Source organism: Mangifera indica, chromosome 7 (genome assembly GCF_011075055.1).
Source record: "Mangifera indica cultivar Alphonso chromosome 7, CATAS_Mindica_2.1, whole genome shotgun sequence".
NCBI lineage: Eukaryota > Viridiplantae > Streptophyta > Magnoliopsida > Sapindales > Anacardiaceae > Mangifera > Mangifera indica.
The window spans coordinates 18595096-18611141 of record NC_058143.1 but is presented as its reverse complement, the minus strand read 5'-3'; the positions used below and the strand labels follow the sequence as shown (position 1 = coordinate 18611141).

The window sequence follows — 16046 nt, the reverse complement described above, 5'->3', positions numbered from 1 at the left end:
ATTTATATTCTTATGTTATTTTAATAAAATATTTATACAAAAATACTGGTACTTTTCAATGTATCTAAATATTTAATTGTTTATTTATTCTAGGCGAAAAAAAAAAAGAATGGTATTTCATGTGTTAATAAATAAATATTAATTATATAATTTATTAATTTTAAATTAAAAATAAAATAAATAATTAAATCATTTAATAATAATAAATTAATATTTAATACCTCCATGCTTATACATTTAAAATTAATCAAGATAAATAAGATTACAGTTACTAATTTTTCTTGCCATTATTAATGAACATCCCAATAAAAGAATATAAAAGAAAATGACACTTGCCGCTGCCGCCTTGATTTGGAAAAAGGAAATACAAATTAAAGGTAAGATTCTAAAATTTTCAAATCTCAAATTACTCCGTGAAGTAACGCCGTTAACACTGAGGATATTCAAGCACAGAACACTTGTATAAGAACTAAACTATAGTTAACAGAAGCAACAAAGTCATAAACAAAACACAAAGCACAGCAGCACAGCTCCATTGCCATAATCCGCTTCTGCTTTCTTCTTAGATCAGACCAAAATCGTGAGTAATTTACCTTATTTGACATTCTCTATCTCTGTTTTCTAATTCTTGATCTGTTTATTATTTCCATGCATGTTATGTAGCTTTAATCATTCCTGCATCCCTTGGCCAACCGATCTGTTAATGATGTTTGTTTGCTTCTGGGATTTGTTTTTTTGCATTCAAGTATCTTTTTTTTTTTGTTTCTTCTCATCGGGAGCTTTGTTTTGTTGATGGCAACCTTTTGAAAATGAAAAAAAAAAAATTGAAACTTTGATACTGCTTTAGCTTTGTTAAGGTACATTTGTTGGAGTCAGAAATTTAATTTTTAAAATTTTTTTCTACAGTATTATGAGTAAAGATATTCTGGGTCAGAATGGGATTCAGTTTTCATTATTTTGGGTCATAGTTTTTATTTTTTTAAAGTTTAAATTTTCCTTTTGTTTTTGTTTTTGTGTGTCTAGAGATAAATAAGTGAACTCTTAACATAGTACATGTTTGTTTATGAGTTCAAGCTCAGGATGTGTCAACACCTTGTTGAACAATTTTATAATTAAATATGGCCAACTAAAAGATTGGGTGGTTTGAGTTTTGAATCAATTCTGTAGTTGGTGATGTGTCCTTATTTTCTAATATACACTCAGGAATGTTTTTGTTTCATTTTTAATATCATTTCTTAATTTTGGTTGTGTCTTGCTTTTTCTCTTTATTCAAACTAAACTCAATTTCTTCTTGTTTGACTTTGTCCCCACATAGTTAATATATTGCTTTTTAGAGTATAATCTGGTTGTTTGGTTGGAAATTTGTCATGATTATTGGTTTGAGCAGACTCATTTCTCTGATTTTTCTTCTTTCTGTCTTGACCGTCTGGTTTTCTGAATAATGATTATGTTTCCTGTTGCTGTTTTCTTTTAGAATCAACAAAATGTTTTTCAAGCTTGTCAAAGCCTTTATGGTTCATTTTCTTAATGTTTTCTCTTTTCTACATTGCCTTTTTGTTCAGTCAAGCTTGAATATCTTTTATTAGTGCAGGTAGTATTGGATTCATTAATATCATTTTAATGTTTAGTTGCCACTAAAATGAGTTTTATTTTGTGATTCTTTTTGTACTTATAATGGAGTGTTGTTCTGGAAAAGAGGAATGATTCGGTAGATAGCTGCATGGGCCCAGGATAAAATTCAATGAATATTTGCAAACTGGAAATTTGTATACTACTAGTAAGTTGTAACTGATAACAGATACCTGAAATATTCTTTTTACCTGGTAAAATATGATAATTGCAATTACTCTTAATGGGAATTAGAAGCCAATTTCCATATTTTTCTATCATATTTGCCACCTTATTATTAATACCAATTCTGTGATCACCCCGAAGGCTTAATTCTTTCTCATAGGAAACACATAGTTCTCCACAAGAGTAATTAAGGATATTTATTGTTCTCCCTTGATTTTTTGTTTCTGAAGTTTCATATTTGGATGCCTGCTTAATTTTTGTAGCCTTTTTGAAATATTTTGTTGTTGTATTCAGTCTAAAAGGTCATAGTAAAATCAGAATTTTATAAATAATACCATCTTAATCATAAACATTTTACATCCACAACAGTCATACTCATTATGCATGTGTAGTAGTGTTTCTAAAATTAATGTTGTAAATTCTTCTTTGTTGTTCATTTTGTTCTTCAACTAAAGTATGGCTCTGTCTCTAGCTAAAGTTTTATGTCCTCCAGCATGGAAGGGCTTAGTTAAACCCTTAGAACAATAGACTTTGTCATGAAGGCTTTCTATAGTCTTGCATACGCTAAAAATGTAATGAGCCGTCATGCCATTTCTTTGTCTTCCTTTGCAGTACTACCCTACTTGCACCATGTCTCTTGTTGTTTGGACTTATAACCTATAAACTGGCTTCTATAAATGTTTATAATTTTCTCCCTTTACTGCTTTTTTGTTTTGACAGTAGATAACATAACATATATAAGATACTGAAATCAGAAGGATTTTATTAATACTATTGATCTTAATTGTTTGTGATACTATAATTACTACTCATAAGAGTATGCTTAGTTATTTTGTTTCCTCATTGCCTTGAAAATAGAGGTTGCTTTGCATTGGCAAATTATTGGACCATCTAATATGGCCGTGATTTGAGTAATGGTTACCATACATTTGGTACAGAGATCATTTGTGACTACAGAAAAATTTTCAAATTTGATATAACTTTGACATCTATATTTCTTTGTTGCAGTGCCATGGGGATAGAAGTTACCGATGTTTGTATGGACAAGGAAGCTGATTGTGTCATGGTTTACTCAAATGGTGTTTCCCATGATTCTGATCATGAAACAATTCCCAATCATTATGATGGTCCGGGCTCATATGTTGATGGGAATGCTGAACAACAAGGTGTGGAAGAGAGCGCTGAAGTAAAAGAATATGAAGTGAAGGTCTGTACTACTGAATCCTCAATTGAAATATCTGGACTGAATAATATGGAAAAAAATAAAGAGGAGCAGAACATAGCAAACTCAAATCTGGAGACTGGCTTGCCGGAGAAGGTCAAACCAAAAGGTCTGAAAACAAAGGAAAATAACAAGTCACGTGTAGCTGTGAAACATGCATCAAAAGCCACTTCCGGAAATATTCGGACAAAACATACTATTCCACAGCCATTTTACCTGGCAACTGAAAAGCGTGCTTCAAATGGAGCTCGTCCTGCTGCGTCTGAACCTTATGCTGCTGCAGCTGTGAATAAATCATCTAATGCGAATGGTGTGCGTCATCCAAACACAAAAAAGAAGAATCAGGTGCTCTCCTTTAAGAATAATCTTTTCTGGCAACTATAAAACTGATGTTAACTGATTATTAATTAAATTGGTTTTCCGAACTTGAAGCTCGTTCTCTCAAGATGACCAATCGTGGCAAAGTTAATTTTTTACTAATAGATCAAAATGAATCTCATGGCAGTGCAATGAGCAACTTGTATTTGCTGGCTCTGTAAAAGTTTTCATTTGGTTAAAAGTTGTACAAACTGTTATTTGAAATCATAGAGTTGACAGATTCACGATGATGAAGTTGTTCATTGCTGAACTTTAGCTTTGTTGTTTGGTTGCAGCCACCTATGGTGCCAAGGATACCATTGCAACCCAAGAACAAGAAGCATCCTGATGAGGAAGATTCTTGTTCTGTAGCTTCCTCGTATCCTTTTGCCTCCAAGAATTTTTGTTTGATATCTTATTCTTCTATACATTCTTGTTCTTTCTATTGCCTCTCCACTCTTTTTCTTTTCAAAATTGATGATATCTCTTGACTATGCATAGCACTGCAGCATCTGTACGGACCATTAAGTCCAAGATGAATGTTGCAGCAGCTCCTGTGCTTAGATGTACAGAACGTGCGGAGAAACGGAAGGAGGTACTGCATTTATGAATATATTCCATCTGAAATCTATATTTTGATTTTCCATATATAATGTGCTGTATCTATGGTGTTGCAAATTTTAGTTTTATTCAAAATTAGAGGAGAAACACCAAGCGATTGAAGCTGAGAAATGCCAAAATGAAGCAAGGACCAAGGTATTGCTCTCATGTAAATTAGAACAGTTAGAAATCTCTCTTTCTCATAGTTTTTAATGGAAATTGGTTCTCTTACAATCTTTACTTTCTCTTCTCACTATCAGTTATGTTGATTGTTTTGAGTCAAATAAATTCTGATCCATCTTGTTACTTTTTCCTTTTTGCAAATAATAATATTTGAAGGAAGAGAGAGAGGTGGCTATCAAGCAATTCAGAAAGAGTTTAACATTTAAGGCAAGCCCCATGCCAGGCTTCTACCATGAGGGACCACCACCAAAAACTGAACTGAAAAAGGTATCCAATTATTTGTGTGGTTCTTTTTGTCATATAAAAGTCTAGGATTCTGAGATACTATTTAAACCACTTTGCCCTCAAAACGACTGAGAAAATTTGACTAATTTAATTTTGAACAGAAGTCAAAAGGACAAGCATATGGTTCATCTATTAGAAAATTTTTTTTCTCCAATATAAATGGCTTAAATTGTATTTTGGTGCCCTGGATGTGTGCCAGATGCCACCAACTCGTGCAAAATCACCGAAGCTAGGACGAAGAAAGAGCTATAGTGATGCGGTCAGTTCAAATCAAGGAGAAAAAGTGAAAGGAGCTTGCTGTTCAGTAAACCGTCACAGTGTTGGTGAATACTTGGAAGACACCAACACCCGCAGTTTCACAAATGTAAAGGATTTAAGTGACATCCATAATGATCATTCCAATATTGAACTCAATGAACCAAATCATGTGGAATAGGTAATTCTGCCCTTGGTAAATGGGCCGAGTAATGTAGACATTGTTGACGTCCATTCTTAAATTTCTGGTGAGTTATTTAAGTTATTAAAGAGGGGAAAGGTCTTCATTTTCTCTTGTTTTCTTGTGACTTCTCTGAAGAATGTGCATTTTTACTGTGTTTAAGTTGGAAGGACTTGCTGCGGAGTTTGTGTAATTATGAAGTGTAAATTTTCTGTAATTTATATCACTTTATATATAAAGAGTCCATTTTGCAAAAATCACAATTACTTCTCCTTGTACTTCTGTCTTATATTTGAATAATCTCACTGCTAAATGAAACCTATCTCAGTTTCCTTCTTTGTTTTGAATGCATGGAAAAATATTGCACAGGTTTTGTCTTCCTTTTGTTTACTTATGACCTTGTCCACATATTGATTTTAGGCTGAGTTTGAAAAAGATATTTTGATTGAGAACTGGTTGTCTGGTTAGAAACGGTCAAAGGGTTTTGCCTAGGACAATAATAATGTTTTTGGGACTCATCTGATGCAGTGAGCAGTCCTTGTAACACTTGTACCAAAATGTTTGAAAGCAGTGAAGATTGTCTCATGATTGGTCAGTTAGTGTATAATAAGTAATGTTTGGGCTGTTTAGTTACTTTAAACACAGAAAAGGTATAAAGTTAGAGACAGAGGAGCCCACTAATTGTGGGTTATTATATAATTCACTAATTCACTGTTTTGAATGGTTATGGTTAGCTTCATAAAAGAAGGCTCTTAAAGCAAAAGAAAAAGATGCTGGTAGAGTGTAAAGAGCTTAATGTTGCGCTATATTAGTGGTTAAACAGCAAAAGACAACTTTTGAGCAGATAGTGTCCCAATTGTTGAAACAAAATTGTTAGTCTGAAGGATTCAAGCTTTAGATGGGCTCTTCTTGGAGCTCTTGTGTTCTCAATGCATATCTCTAATTTTTTATTCTTTACCATTTAAGCCTTAAGGGTTTCCAAGTTCCAAAGTCCTTGTCACAGTCTATAGCTACTCTATTCTACAGAAGGCCTTGTTTACCCTTTTAGAATGAGCATCTCGATCTACCAATGTGGTGGTTGGCAGAAATCTATGCAAATTGACTTGTCAAGTCAATTTTCCAAAACAATGAGAAGCTTAGTTGATCCCAAGACTCAGATGCTCTTAGAAATAAGCAAAGTGATTCGTTAGCTGCCTTATATCAATTATAAGTTCTACAGAAACAGAAGTAGAGTTTTTAACCCAGTTTTAATCATAGTCCACAATGTGTAAGCAAGAAGAATAGAACATATTTACTTAACCCCTTTATATAATTGAATTTTTCACCTATGTCGAGACATAGAGACAGACAAGTTGCACAATATGAAGAAGATACTTACCAAATTATATAAGATTCAGTTTACACAATCTTCTACTTTATATGAATATTGGGTCTGATACAGCTGTAACAGGCCAACCTGTATATCTTTCCATTTAAGCTCGGAATCATACTATTTGGGGGTAAGCCTCTCATGGATGAAGCTTCTCACTCCTCTCGCTTTCCTTTCTTTTTCTCAAGTGGGAAGCAAAAAGAAACACCCTTTAACTTACAGCTACTTTCATTTCTTTTGCCACTAATCCTGTAATGCATCAATCCCTCTAAGCAATTATCATGTTTATAACCCTTGATAAGATTTTTTCATCATATAGGGGGGCTTTATCAATGCCATGTGTCCTCTTTTTGTTTTATGAATTCAAGGAAAGAGGGGAATTAATACTCAAAGAGAGCTTCAATTTTATTAGTTACTAAAAGAAGCTCTTGCTTTCACCTTCAGTATCGCCAATCTTCTTATACTTTAACCCTTCTAAAATTTCAATGTAAAGCAATGATCAGTTCATTTTAATTCTTGATACCATTGCTTTTATCATACGACATTTGTAATGTCATATATTGTTTTAGGTATTTAAGATAATGTGTCATAATATAATTAGAAAATTTTAAATTAAGAATAAAATAATACTTAATCATATAATAATATATCGTCTGAGTATTCAATTGAGTGCATAACTCTTAATGATTTTCATGAATATTAACAATATACATATCAATGAAAGATTTACATGAGCAAGTAAGCTTAAAGAAGCTCTTGCTTTCAACTCCAGAAGTGCACCAATTTTCTTACGTTTTAACCCAAATATATTACTGACAATTGGTCTTCACTTTCCTCTACCAAACTGTAAGTTAATCTGTATCATCATTTTCCTAAAAGATTTGGTAAAACTGAAGGCAAGTACTGCAGCATTTGTATTTCTTATATAAACTCAGCCAAAATACAATATACAGGTAGACCAAATCAGATTCATACATGGGTTGCTTTGTAAAGCTAATTAGCTAGCAAAATGGGAAAAGCTGTAGAAAGTGGAAGTCTATGTCATCGGACCCACATAACCATATAGATTCAACTCACCCTCGCATATATAAGGGCCCTTCTTAGACAATGCATGGCCAAATCAATATCTCCCACGCAATCTTCTCTCACAATCTCTTTCTCCTTATTTTTCTCCATCTTAAACAGAAGTTGAGGGGAATGCTGTCTGGTTCGAGACCATTCATCATCTGAATGATCTCGGACCAGGCTTCATTCCCCTCAACATAACTCATCTCAAAATCTCTTCTACAACATAACCCTCCTTCCCTGCATGTATGTATCCACATATATCATTCATCAAATGGCTTAATATTTTTTAATCGCCAGCATGTAATTGTTTGAATTGTTTATATATCTTCATGTATTTTTGTATCAACCTGCAGTTTGTTTCTCTTTGTATTTGCACGTGAAGGTGTGGCTAGAACAGAAAGAGGATATGCGTTGCTCAATTAAGGAAAAACTCACTGGAATCTGCAATCCAAGCAGGTAATATGTTATAGCCAAACTTCACGTTCAACAAATTCACTTTTGATGTTAAGCACCATAGAACCTATAATGTAGTTTTCTTTTCTTTACAGCTGAAAATAATCAAAGCACCTATCGGCTTCTAAAATAAAATTCTGGGCTAAGAGATCAGGCATTCATCTTCATACAAATGAATATATATAGAAGTGTAGATTGTTGTTGCCTAGCTTACTGATCAGTCTCTTAGATTCTTCATTACATAGGCAAATAAATTCATGCAAGGGGCCAGGAGGTCTTAAGTTACATGATAGAAGAGATTTAGCTGCAGGCGGTTCAAGAGTTGAGCATTTCTATAAACTTTTTGATGATTGGATGGAGCATCAACAAACAATTGACAAATGTTTTTGCTGGGTGTCAAATACAATGTTACCTTCTTCATTTTTACCAAATTCGTTGAAAAACAGAAGATGGTCTGGTTCCAAGTGTGAAAATCTGACCCAAAAGAGAAAGAAAAACAAAAACAAAGTAGCATATTGTGCATTTTTTTTTTTAACTATCTTTTTGGTGGCAGAATTTATGTTTGCTTGTGAAGAGTTGCAAAGAATATAAACCAGCCAATGGGAAACTTTCACTTTATTATTCATTCGTTGCAGCATCATGCATGGCATGAGATCAGAAGTAGCTCACCATAAGCTTTGAATTGATTTTAAAGCCCTTTTTCTGCTTAAGACTGCCATCATAACCACCTCCTTAGTCTTGGCCAATTCTTCACTTTTTAACACCATGTGGGTCAGATTCTCCCCAACGTGGGTCACATATCTGCATGGAAAAAAAAAAAAAAAGACCCTATTTCACTCTTTCATTCTCATTTCACATCTGCTGTCTTAAGTCACAACTTCGTCACTCATTATTTTATATATATTTCTCCATGCATTATTTCAAATTGCTTCTAGCTGTTTACCATTATAAATTACTACATTTACAAACTTATATATCACATGGAAAACTGGCATAAGGTTAAACTATTATGTGTAAAAATGTAAAAAAATAATAAGTTCTGATATATTAAATTGACCTAAATGAATCAGATAATCACATTTTAACCTTCCTTTATTTGGTTTGGTCTTGGATGCCGATTATGATGTTAGATGAGTTGAATCCAGCTGGGTATTTTGCATTTATAATGAATGAAGGATAAGATTAATGGGTATAAATAGTTTTGGGTGGTCCAAATATATATTATCAATTTCTTTTTTTATCCAAGTTAAGTGTGTTAAACATGAAATTTGAGTCAAACAGTGAGCATTTCTGTGTTTAAGGTCAATGAATAAGACTTGCTCGGGCCCTTGCTTGACCTAACAAGATTACTATAATCTTCTCAATCAACTTTTCACCTAATTTTTCACATTCAATGTATTTTTTTTCGGTAAAATCCTATAATAAAATAATGTGAATTCAGTTTTGAATATGCATTTAAGTAACAAGTAATGATTTTAAATTAAAAATAAAGTAACGCATAATTACATGATAACAAATTATTTTATAGTCTAATTAGATACTTAAAACTGGATGCATGCGATATTGCTATTTGAATTATTTTTATAGCTTGGAAGGCTTTTCCATAGTTCTTTGGAACCATAAGAAATCCGTACATGATAAATGATAAGCTAGAAATGAGATGAAAATCGTATTGAATTCAGTATCCATTGAGAGAATAGAAAAATAACACAAAGGTGTAGTTTGTGAGAGATGTTGGTTAGAGTTGGAGTTTGGGAGTCAAAAGAGAAGAGCGACATATTGAGTATGTGTGATAAAAAAGTGATTCCTATGCTCGATAAAGCCATCTTGAAATTTTCTCCATTTTTGTTAGTAGAGATTTTGATTCCCCCACTACTTTTTTTTGAGACTTGACCTTTTTTTTTTTCAATTTCTATAAAGCATTCAATTCTTCCAATTTTTAAATCCTTCTAAAAACTCCTTTTAATTCAGGTGATTCACACACACCCATTTCTTGCAACCCCTTTTTTTTCCTTCATTCTTGTCTTTATATGTAGACCAAAATTCTTGTTTCATGGCGTCATACAGTAGAATTCTACTTACATAGTATCTTTCTTAGAAACGAGCAACCACAAAAATAGTAGTTTGTATTTTCGACCTGCTCAAATACATCTTTCAAAAAGTGAGTATAATCTACCAACCGACATTACTTTCATATCATATTTGTTATATATAGGATTAAATCAGCATTATCATAAGTTAGACTTGAAGGTTTTCGCAAATCCAACAACTCTCTTTCGGACTCAAGACCAAAACTAAGTTCTTTTCAGTATATTTTTCTTAGAACATTTTTCAAGAGTAATTAATGACATAACCATGGATGTAGCTCTCAAACAATAGGTTTAATCACGCTAAAAAATCATTGTGTCCAACTTTCTCTTCACGTTTATCTAATACTCAACGTCACTACTGTAATGTATTTTGCGTAAAGTTCTAAATTATATATATCAATTAACAACAAGAAATCTTATTAAAACATTATTTATTCCCACTTTTTTTTTTTAATTTTTTCACATTCCATAACTTAGTATGGGCTAAAAATATTGAAAAGCAAAAATGGAAATTATCAAGGAGTGAGTATTACTTTTTTGAAAGGTAAATTGTGCATTGAAATCTCTATTTTGAAATCAAACCCTAAAATTTTAATCTTTAGTCAGTACCACCAGGTTGGGCTTTGCCATTATAACTCCAAGTTGAAAGACCAAATTTTAAGGCCCATGGGCTCAAGCCCAACAAGAATCTGGATTGTGTAATTGTCCATTACTAAATTACTGGTTGTTGGACAAACATAAGCTAAAAAATATACCATGAAATATAATATTTACGATTTTGAACATAAGAAATAAAAAGAATTTGTAAAATTATTGTAGTTCCACGCGGCAATGGATTATTGGCGGAAAGAATCACCCCAGCAGACAAATATCTTTTTTTTTTAAAGATATTTTTGTTAACCTTATCCTCTAATTTATCACGCAACATTTCTCGCGTGCACATCACCTTCCAAGAATTTTGTAAAACGTCTTTGAGACTACCACGTGGCCTCACCTGAACACCAAAGTAAACCTCCATCAACGGTCCTGAAACTGCCACTTCACGTCACGTTCCATCTTCGATTTTCCTACTTTCTAATGACATCTCGCGCTCTTCTTTCTCTCTCCCTCACTCTCGGTAGATCTCGCACGCGGACGATAAATGTGAAATTATTTTATCTAGGATAAGCTAAATGTTCTCGGAAAATTTTTAATTTTCTCGGGAAAATCTTCAGGATGGACGAGATCTTCTTTGATATGATGGAGTTTTTGAAGAGACCTTCAATAACCGAAACATTTGTCGACATATTGCTCTGTGCAGTGCCTATTTGGCTGGCCGTGATGATTGGCATGGTGATCGGCTGGTCCTGGAGGCCCAGATGGACCGGTTTGGTGTTCCTTGGGCTCCGTAGCAAATTCCGGTTTATCTGGACCGCGCCGCCAGGGTTCGGTGCTCGGCGGCTCTGGCTCGCTTTTACGGCTCTTTCGGCTTTCTCAGCTTGCCGCGCGCTCTGGAATAATTTCAGAAGTAAAAGTGTGAAATCGGCTACCGATCCGCTGCCTGCGCCGACGGCCGCGGAGGGAAGCGGTGATGATACAAGGTTAGTGTTGAACATTTAGTTTTAAAATCTTGGTATTTATGGTTTTTTCGGTTCGCTAGTGAAACTTAATCTTGTTTTGTTACTTATTAGCCGAAGAAAAAAATAGTTTTTGTGTATTAAGTTGCTGCCTTTAGTTTTAAAATTTTTTATTATCTTATTGCTGATTTAATTTGAAACTAAAGCTTATCCTATTTTTACAAATGCTGATATGGTAATGCCTTCATAAATGAGAGGGATATTGCTTCTGTTTATGTGCGTAAATATTCTGCAGGGATGATTTTTCAAGTTTAGTTTTAATGCATAGAAGCAATTAAAATTGGGAAGCGATAAGTTTTGCTTCTATGTTATTTCAACTTTGGTAGTGAATATGTTTGGTAAATGGGGCTGTGGCACATGGATATTTTGATGTTTATCATCTCGATTATTTCTTGATGTTATCAGTCAATTGTGATGTGAACAGTCTTTGTATGGTAGTGTTGAACTAGTTGATGCTTGCTTTCAAATTATATATTGAGTCTATGAGATGGATGATTAATTGGATAGAAGTTTCAGTAAGGTTTCCTTATCAGATTTAAATTAATCTTTAGGAGATTGGTGCTCATGTTAATGACCCTAGTGTAGATTTCATTGTTCAATTAGATTCCTTTAATAATAGTTATTAGTATTTTACGATGCACAATACATATTGTACGATACGATACAAGTGGAAAATGATACATATTCCAAAGTGTATCAAAAATTGGTACAATATGAAAGTGCATATCGTATGATATGATATATATTTGCGACATAGATCGATACACCTTTTTAAAGAAATGATGACGTAATAGGAATGTATCTGAGAACTTTTAGAATTTTAGGGGGAGGGATAATAATGTTGTTGTGTGCAAAAATCTACATGAAGATTTAAACTTATAGTTAGTGCCACTAGTGGGAATTCATGGTGTATTTTTAATGTTCAGTATGTGTTTCTTTCTGAAAGGTCAAGTTTTAGTCATTGATATGGTCATGTAGTACTGTGATCTAGTCGTTTTTTAAATAATGATCTAGAAGATTTAATGGCAACCATAAAGCTTGTTTGTGCACAGACTTGATAAGCCACCTATAAAGTCTTTATTTCATTCTTGCTTTTTATGGGAAAAAGGAAAGAAACTATAATTATAGCAATAATGTTTTGAGTTCAAGAAATGTTATTAAACTGTTGTTTTAGCCACATCACTTCATTAGTATAGGATTCTTATTGTTGTAATTGTAACAATGTTGTATATAATGAAAATTCTTTTTCCTGCATCCCTGGTAGTGTAAGTGCAGAAAGAGAGCAGGATGTTGTCACAGAGAATGATTTAGAGCACCTATTGCATCTACTTGAAGGGAAGGATGGAGAGATGGAGTGGCAAAGTCTGATGGAGAGGTCCAACCCCAACATGACATACCAAGCTTGGCGTCATGAACCTGAGGTAGATTCTCAATTTTTACCTGTCTGCTATATCGTCTTCTCTTCATCTGCAGAAAATGTGCCTTTGAGAATTGTTGGCTACCGGCTTATTTAGATAATGTAGATTCGGTACTGATCCTTCTCTAGGGAGATATGATAATGGTGGGGAAATGCATAGTTTGTGCCTTAATTATATTCATTCCTTTCGATTTTTTTTTTTTGGTTACTATCTTTTTGTTTATGAGCCTAGTTGATGAAGTATGATGTGCTGGGTTATTTTTTCTATTTACAAAGCAAAATAGCATGACTACTTTTCCAGTTTGGTCTATGCTTATTTTTGGGAATTAGTTTTTAGGTGAAACAAATGTTATTGCGATTTGAATTAGTTTGAGACATTTGATTGTCAGCTTCAAAGCTGCCTGATGCTGAGTCCTAATATGCCAATCTATTTTGGTATAGAATATCATTGTACATGTGATCATGGATCATATTGATCCAGTTTCCTTCTAAACATCTTTTACTATTTGGTAGTGGTGTTGTCTAGATCTTGTTCTAGTAGCTGATGATGATTTTGTTTATCAGACAGGTCCTACAGTTTACCGCAGTAGAACTGTCTTTGAGGGTGCAACTCCAGAGTTGGTCAGAGATTTCTTTTGGGATGATGAGTTTCGGCCGAAGTGGGATCCTATGCTTGCATACTTTAATATATTGAAGGAGTGCCCCCATACTGGGACAATGGTTGTTCACTGGATAAAAAAGGTGCGGAGAGCAGCTGATCTGCATATCTGTGATACCTTGGTTTTGCCATGCCACTTTCTTTTTTCAAATAATATACGCATTGTTGCCCTGTTTTGCTTTGTTTTGCAGTTCCCTTTTTTCTGCAGCGATCGGGAATATATCATTGGTCGAAAAATATGGGAGGCTGGAAGGACTTATTATTGTGTGACAAAGGTACTGTTTGGAGTTTAGACTACCAGTAATATGATTTGTGGATCCAGTAACAAGTGCAGTTAAATTACCTATTTTTCCTTGGGTGGTCTTGATCATCAAAAAATTAATTGTTAGGTTTTTTCTTGCTGGAACACATTTTGGCGGTTAAATCTTCATTCATTAAGAGAAGTTTGAAAGGCACCTCTACTTGACCTTTTAATATTTACTGTTTGATTGAACTTTAAGATTTTTCCATAGTTACTTGATAAAGGTTCTAGTAGTTTGATTCTGTCTCTATCTGTTTTACCTTCAATATTGCAGGTGGTGCCATATCCAGGTTTGCCCAAGCATGATAAGCCAAGGCGAGTGGAGCTTTATTTCTCAAGTTGGGTTATCAGAGCTGGTGAGTTGTCAGTTAGACAATTGATTCCTTTGGAATATTATCAGACTTCTAATGAATTTGGAATATGCCTCTTCCTGAAATATGAATGCAGTGGAGTCGCGTAAAGGAGATGGTCAGCTGACTGCATGTGAGGTTTCTCTTGTCCATTATGAAGATATGGGTATCCCAAAAGATGTGGCCAAGTTGGGTGTGCGACATGGGATGTGGGGAGCTGTGAAGAAGTTGCACTCAGGCATGAGAGCATATCAGAATGCCAGGAAATCAGAGTCTTTATTGTCTAGAAGTGCACTCATGGCAAGAATCACAACAAAAATTTCTTTCGATGGAAGCATGGATTGTTTGGATCCAGTTTCTGACGAAGAATATACAGGACAGATTGTAGACACCAGAAGGCAGAGAGATCGTGGCATTGATTGGAAATGGATAGTGATTGGTGGAACTGTGGCTCTGGTTGGTGGACTTCATACAGGTGCAATTGGGAAGGCGTTGTTGCTTGGAGCTGGTCAGAGGATTGTCCGGCGGTAAACCTTTTTTAAGCGAGGACCTTGTATCCATTAAATTCTCATTATCATTCAAAATTTTACTCACTTTTAATGCATCCATCAATTGCTTCAATTAAGATTAACACATATTTGTTATTTTTCTATATAGGCTCAAGTTAAGACCACAATATCTGTCTTTACTTTAGGTACTGATTTCAGTATCTCTGTCTGAATATTATATATATGAAAATCATTTAAATGTGAAGGGTTGGTTATAGTTCCATAATGTTGCTTTGAAACTTGAATAGAAGACTATGAAGTAAATTTTGATGGAAATAATGGTGCCATGTGAGTCGGCATTGCCATGCCATCTAAGCCTTAACTGGATCTGGGCCCAATAGACATGTGTACAGTCTAGACTTAGCATGACAACAAACTCAATCAAATGAATGGTTGTCGGTTGCCTCTCTAATGTGTCTATTGATAGACGTGCTTGAAAGACAATCACTTTAAATGTTAGATGTGGTAAGAAGCTTATTTAGTGGTGCAAGTTTGACCAGAGCCTGCAGGTGGTGGTAGATACGGGACCAGAACCCTCATATAAATTTAATGTGATTTGTAAATTCTAGGTCCACCTGATCGATATTAACGCTTCAACATCATTGAATTTGTCAAATTGCTCGCTTCATCATCCTTCTGTGAATATATATGCTGTGTTCAAGATTTAACTCCATGTATACATACATACGAGTATCTAATGGGTATGTATGTATTAACTAGAACAAACAAAGTGCTACTTGTCATCTGTAATATTGTGTTGTAGTGGAAACACTTTTTTCTTTTGGTTGTTTCTTAGCTAGTTGTTTTCTCCTTTGTTCAAAATTCCATTTCTGCTAGTTGGGAAGTGGGAAGTGTCTGGTTCACTGAATCCAGTTATCCTAATAATATGTTAGCATATAATTGGGAGATTTTAAATTACGGATAAAGTAACATATAATCACATAATAACATATCATCTGAGTATCTAATTGTGTATTCAAAATTGAAATATATAACATTGCATTTTTTTAAGACCTTAAAAACATAAAAAATAATAATAATATAAAAAATTGGTATCACTCACGAATATTCAACCTTGAGGCACCAAAATAATATATTTTACAATAAATATAATTGGAATGTCCATGTGATATGAACACTCTATCTTAATAAACTGTTAATAAAGATAAACTATTTTCCCATGAACAATAAAAATGTAGATTCTTTCATACTTGACGATGATAAATCATTTCATACCAAATCCTGTGAATTTTAACTAGTTCTTAATTAAGCTACTACTAATTAGCATGATTAACAAAT

At 33.9% G+C, this 16046-nt stretch overlaps 2 protein-coding genes and 1 long non-coding RNA gene across 4 annotated transcripts; all 3 read left to right on the top strand.

Annotated features, from left to right (window-relative positions):
* Window positions 1-468: 468 nt before the first annotated feature.
* On the top strand, window positions 469-5134 carry LOC123220236 (protein WVD2-like 3). The gene is made up of 7 exons (XM_044642321.1): window positions 469-580; window positions 2803-3361; window positions 3670-3752; window positions 3875-3968; window positions 4058-4129; window positions 4313-4423; window positions 4641-5134. Exons 2-7 carry the CDS (start codon window positions 2807-2809, stop codon window positions 4875-4877), a joined length of 1152 nt encoding a protein of 383 aa, XP_044498256.1. The 5' UTR covers window positions 469-580; window positions 2803-2806; the 3' UTR covers window positions 4878-5134.
* Window positions 5135-7400: 2266 nt separating this feature from the next.
* LOC123219909 lies at window positions 7401-8215 on the top strand. Of its 2 annotated transcripts, none has more exons than XR_006502945.1 (3): window positions 7401-7557; window positions 7697-7770; window positions 7863-8215. It is a non-coding gene; the product is annotated as an uncharacterized LOC123219909 (long non-coding RNA). The 2 variants fall into 2 exon arrangements; XR_006502944.1 differs by having other exon boundaries at window positions 7668-7770.
* Window positions 8216-10929: 2714 nt separating this feature from the next.
* On the top strand, window positions 10930-14952 carry LOC123221653. Its single transcript, XM_044644525.1, has 6 exons — window positions 10930-11437; window positions 12738-12894; window positions 13455-13631; window positions 13740-13823; window positions 14124-14205; window positions 14297-14952. The coding sequence occupies exons 1-6, from the start codon at window positions 11073-11075 to the stop codon at window positions 14728-14730; spliced, it is 1299 nt and encodes a 432-aa protein (XP_044500460.1). The 5' UTR covers window positions 10930-11072; the 3' UTR covers window positions 14731-14952.
* Window positions 14953-16046: the final 1094 nt, after the last annotated feature.

Excerpts from the sequence above, each read along its gene's own strand:
- LOC123220236 (XM_044642321.1), top strand. The coding sequence starts at position 2,807 with ATGGGGATAGAAGTTACCGATGTTTGTATGGACAAGGAAGCTGATTGT. Across the intron at positions 3,362-3,669 it reads ACACAAAAAAGAAGAATCAG|CCACCTATGGTGCCAAGGAT; the intron begins GTGCTCTCCTTT and ends GTTTGGTTGCAG. Across the intron at positions 4,424-4,640 it reads CAAAAACTGAACTGAAAAAG|ATGCCACCAACTCGTGCAAA; the intron begins GTATCCAATTAT and ends GATGTGTGCCAG.
- LOC123221653 (XM_044644525.1), top strand. The coding sequence starts at position 11,073 with ATGGACGAGATCTTCTTTGATATGATGGAGTTTTTGAAGAGACCTTCA. Across the intron at positions 13,632-13,739 it reads TTGTTCACTGGATAAAAAAG|TTCCCTTTTTTCTGCAGCGA; the intron begins GTGCGGAGAGCA and ends TTTGTTTTGCAG. Across the intron at positions 13,824-14,123 it reads CTTATTATTGTGTGACAAAG|GTGGTGCCATATCCAGGTTT; the intron begins GTACTGTTTGGA and ends TCAATATTGCAG.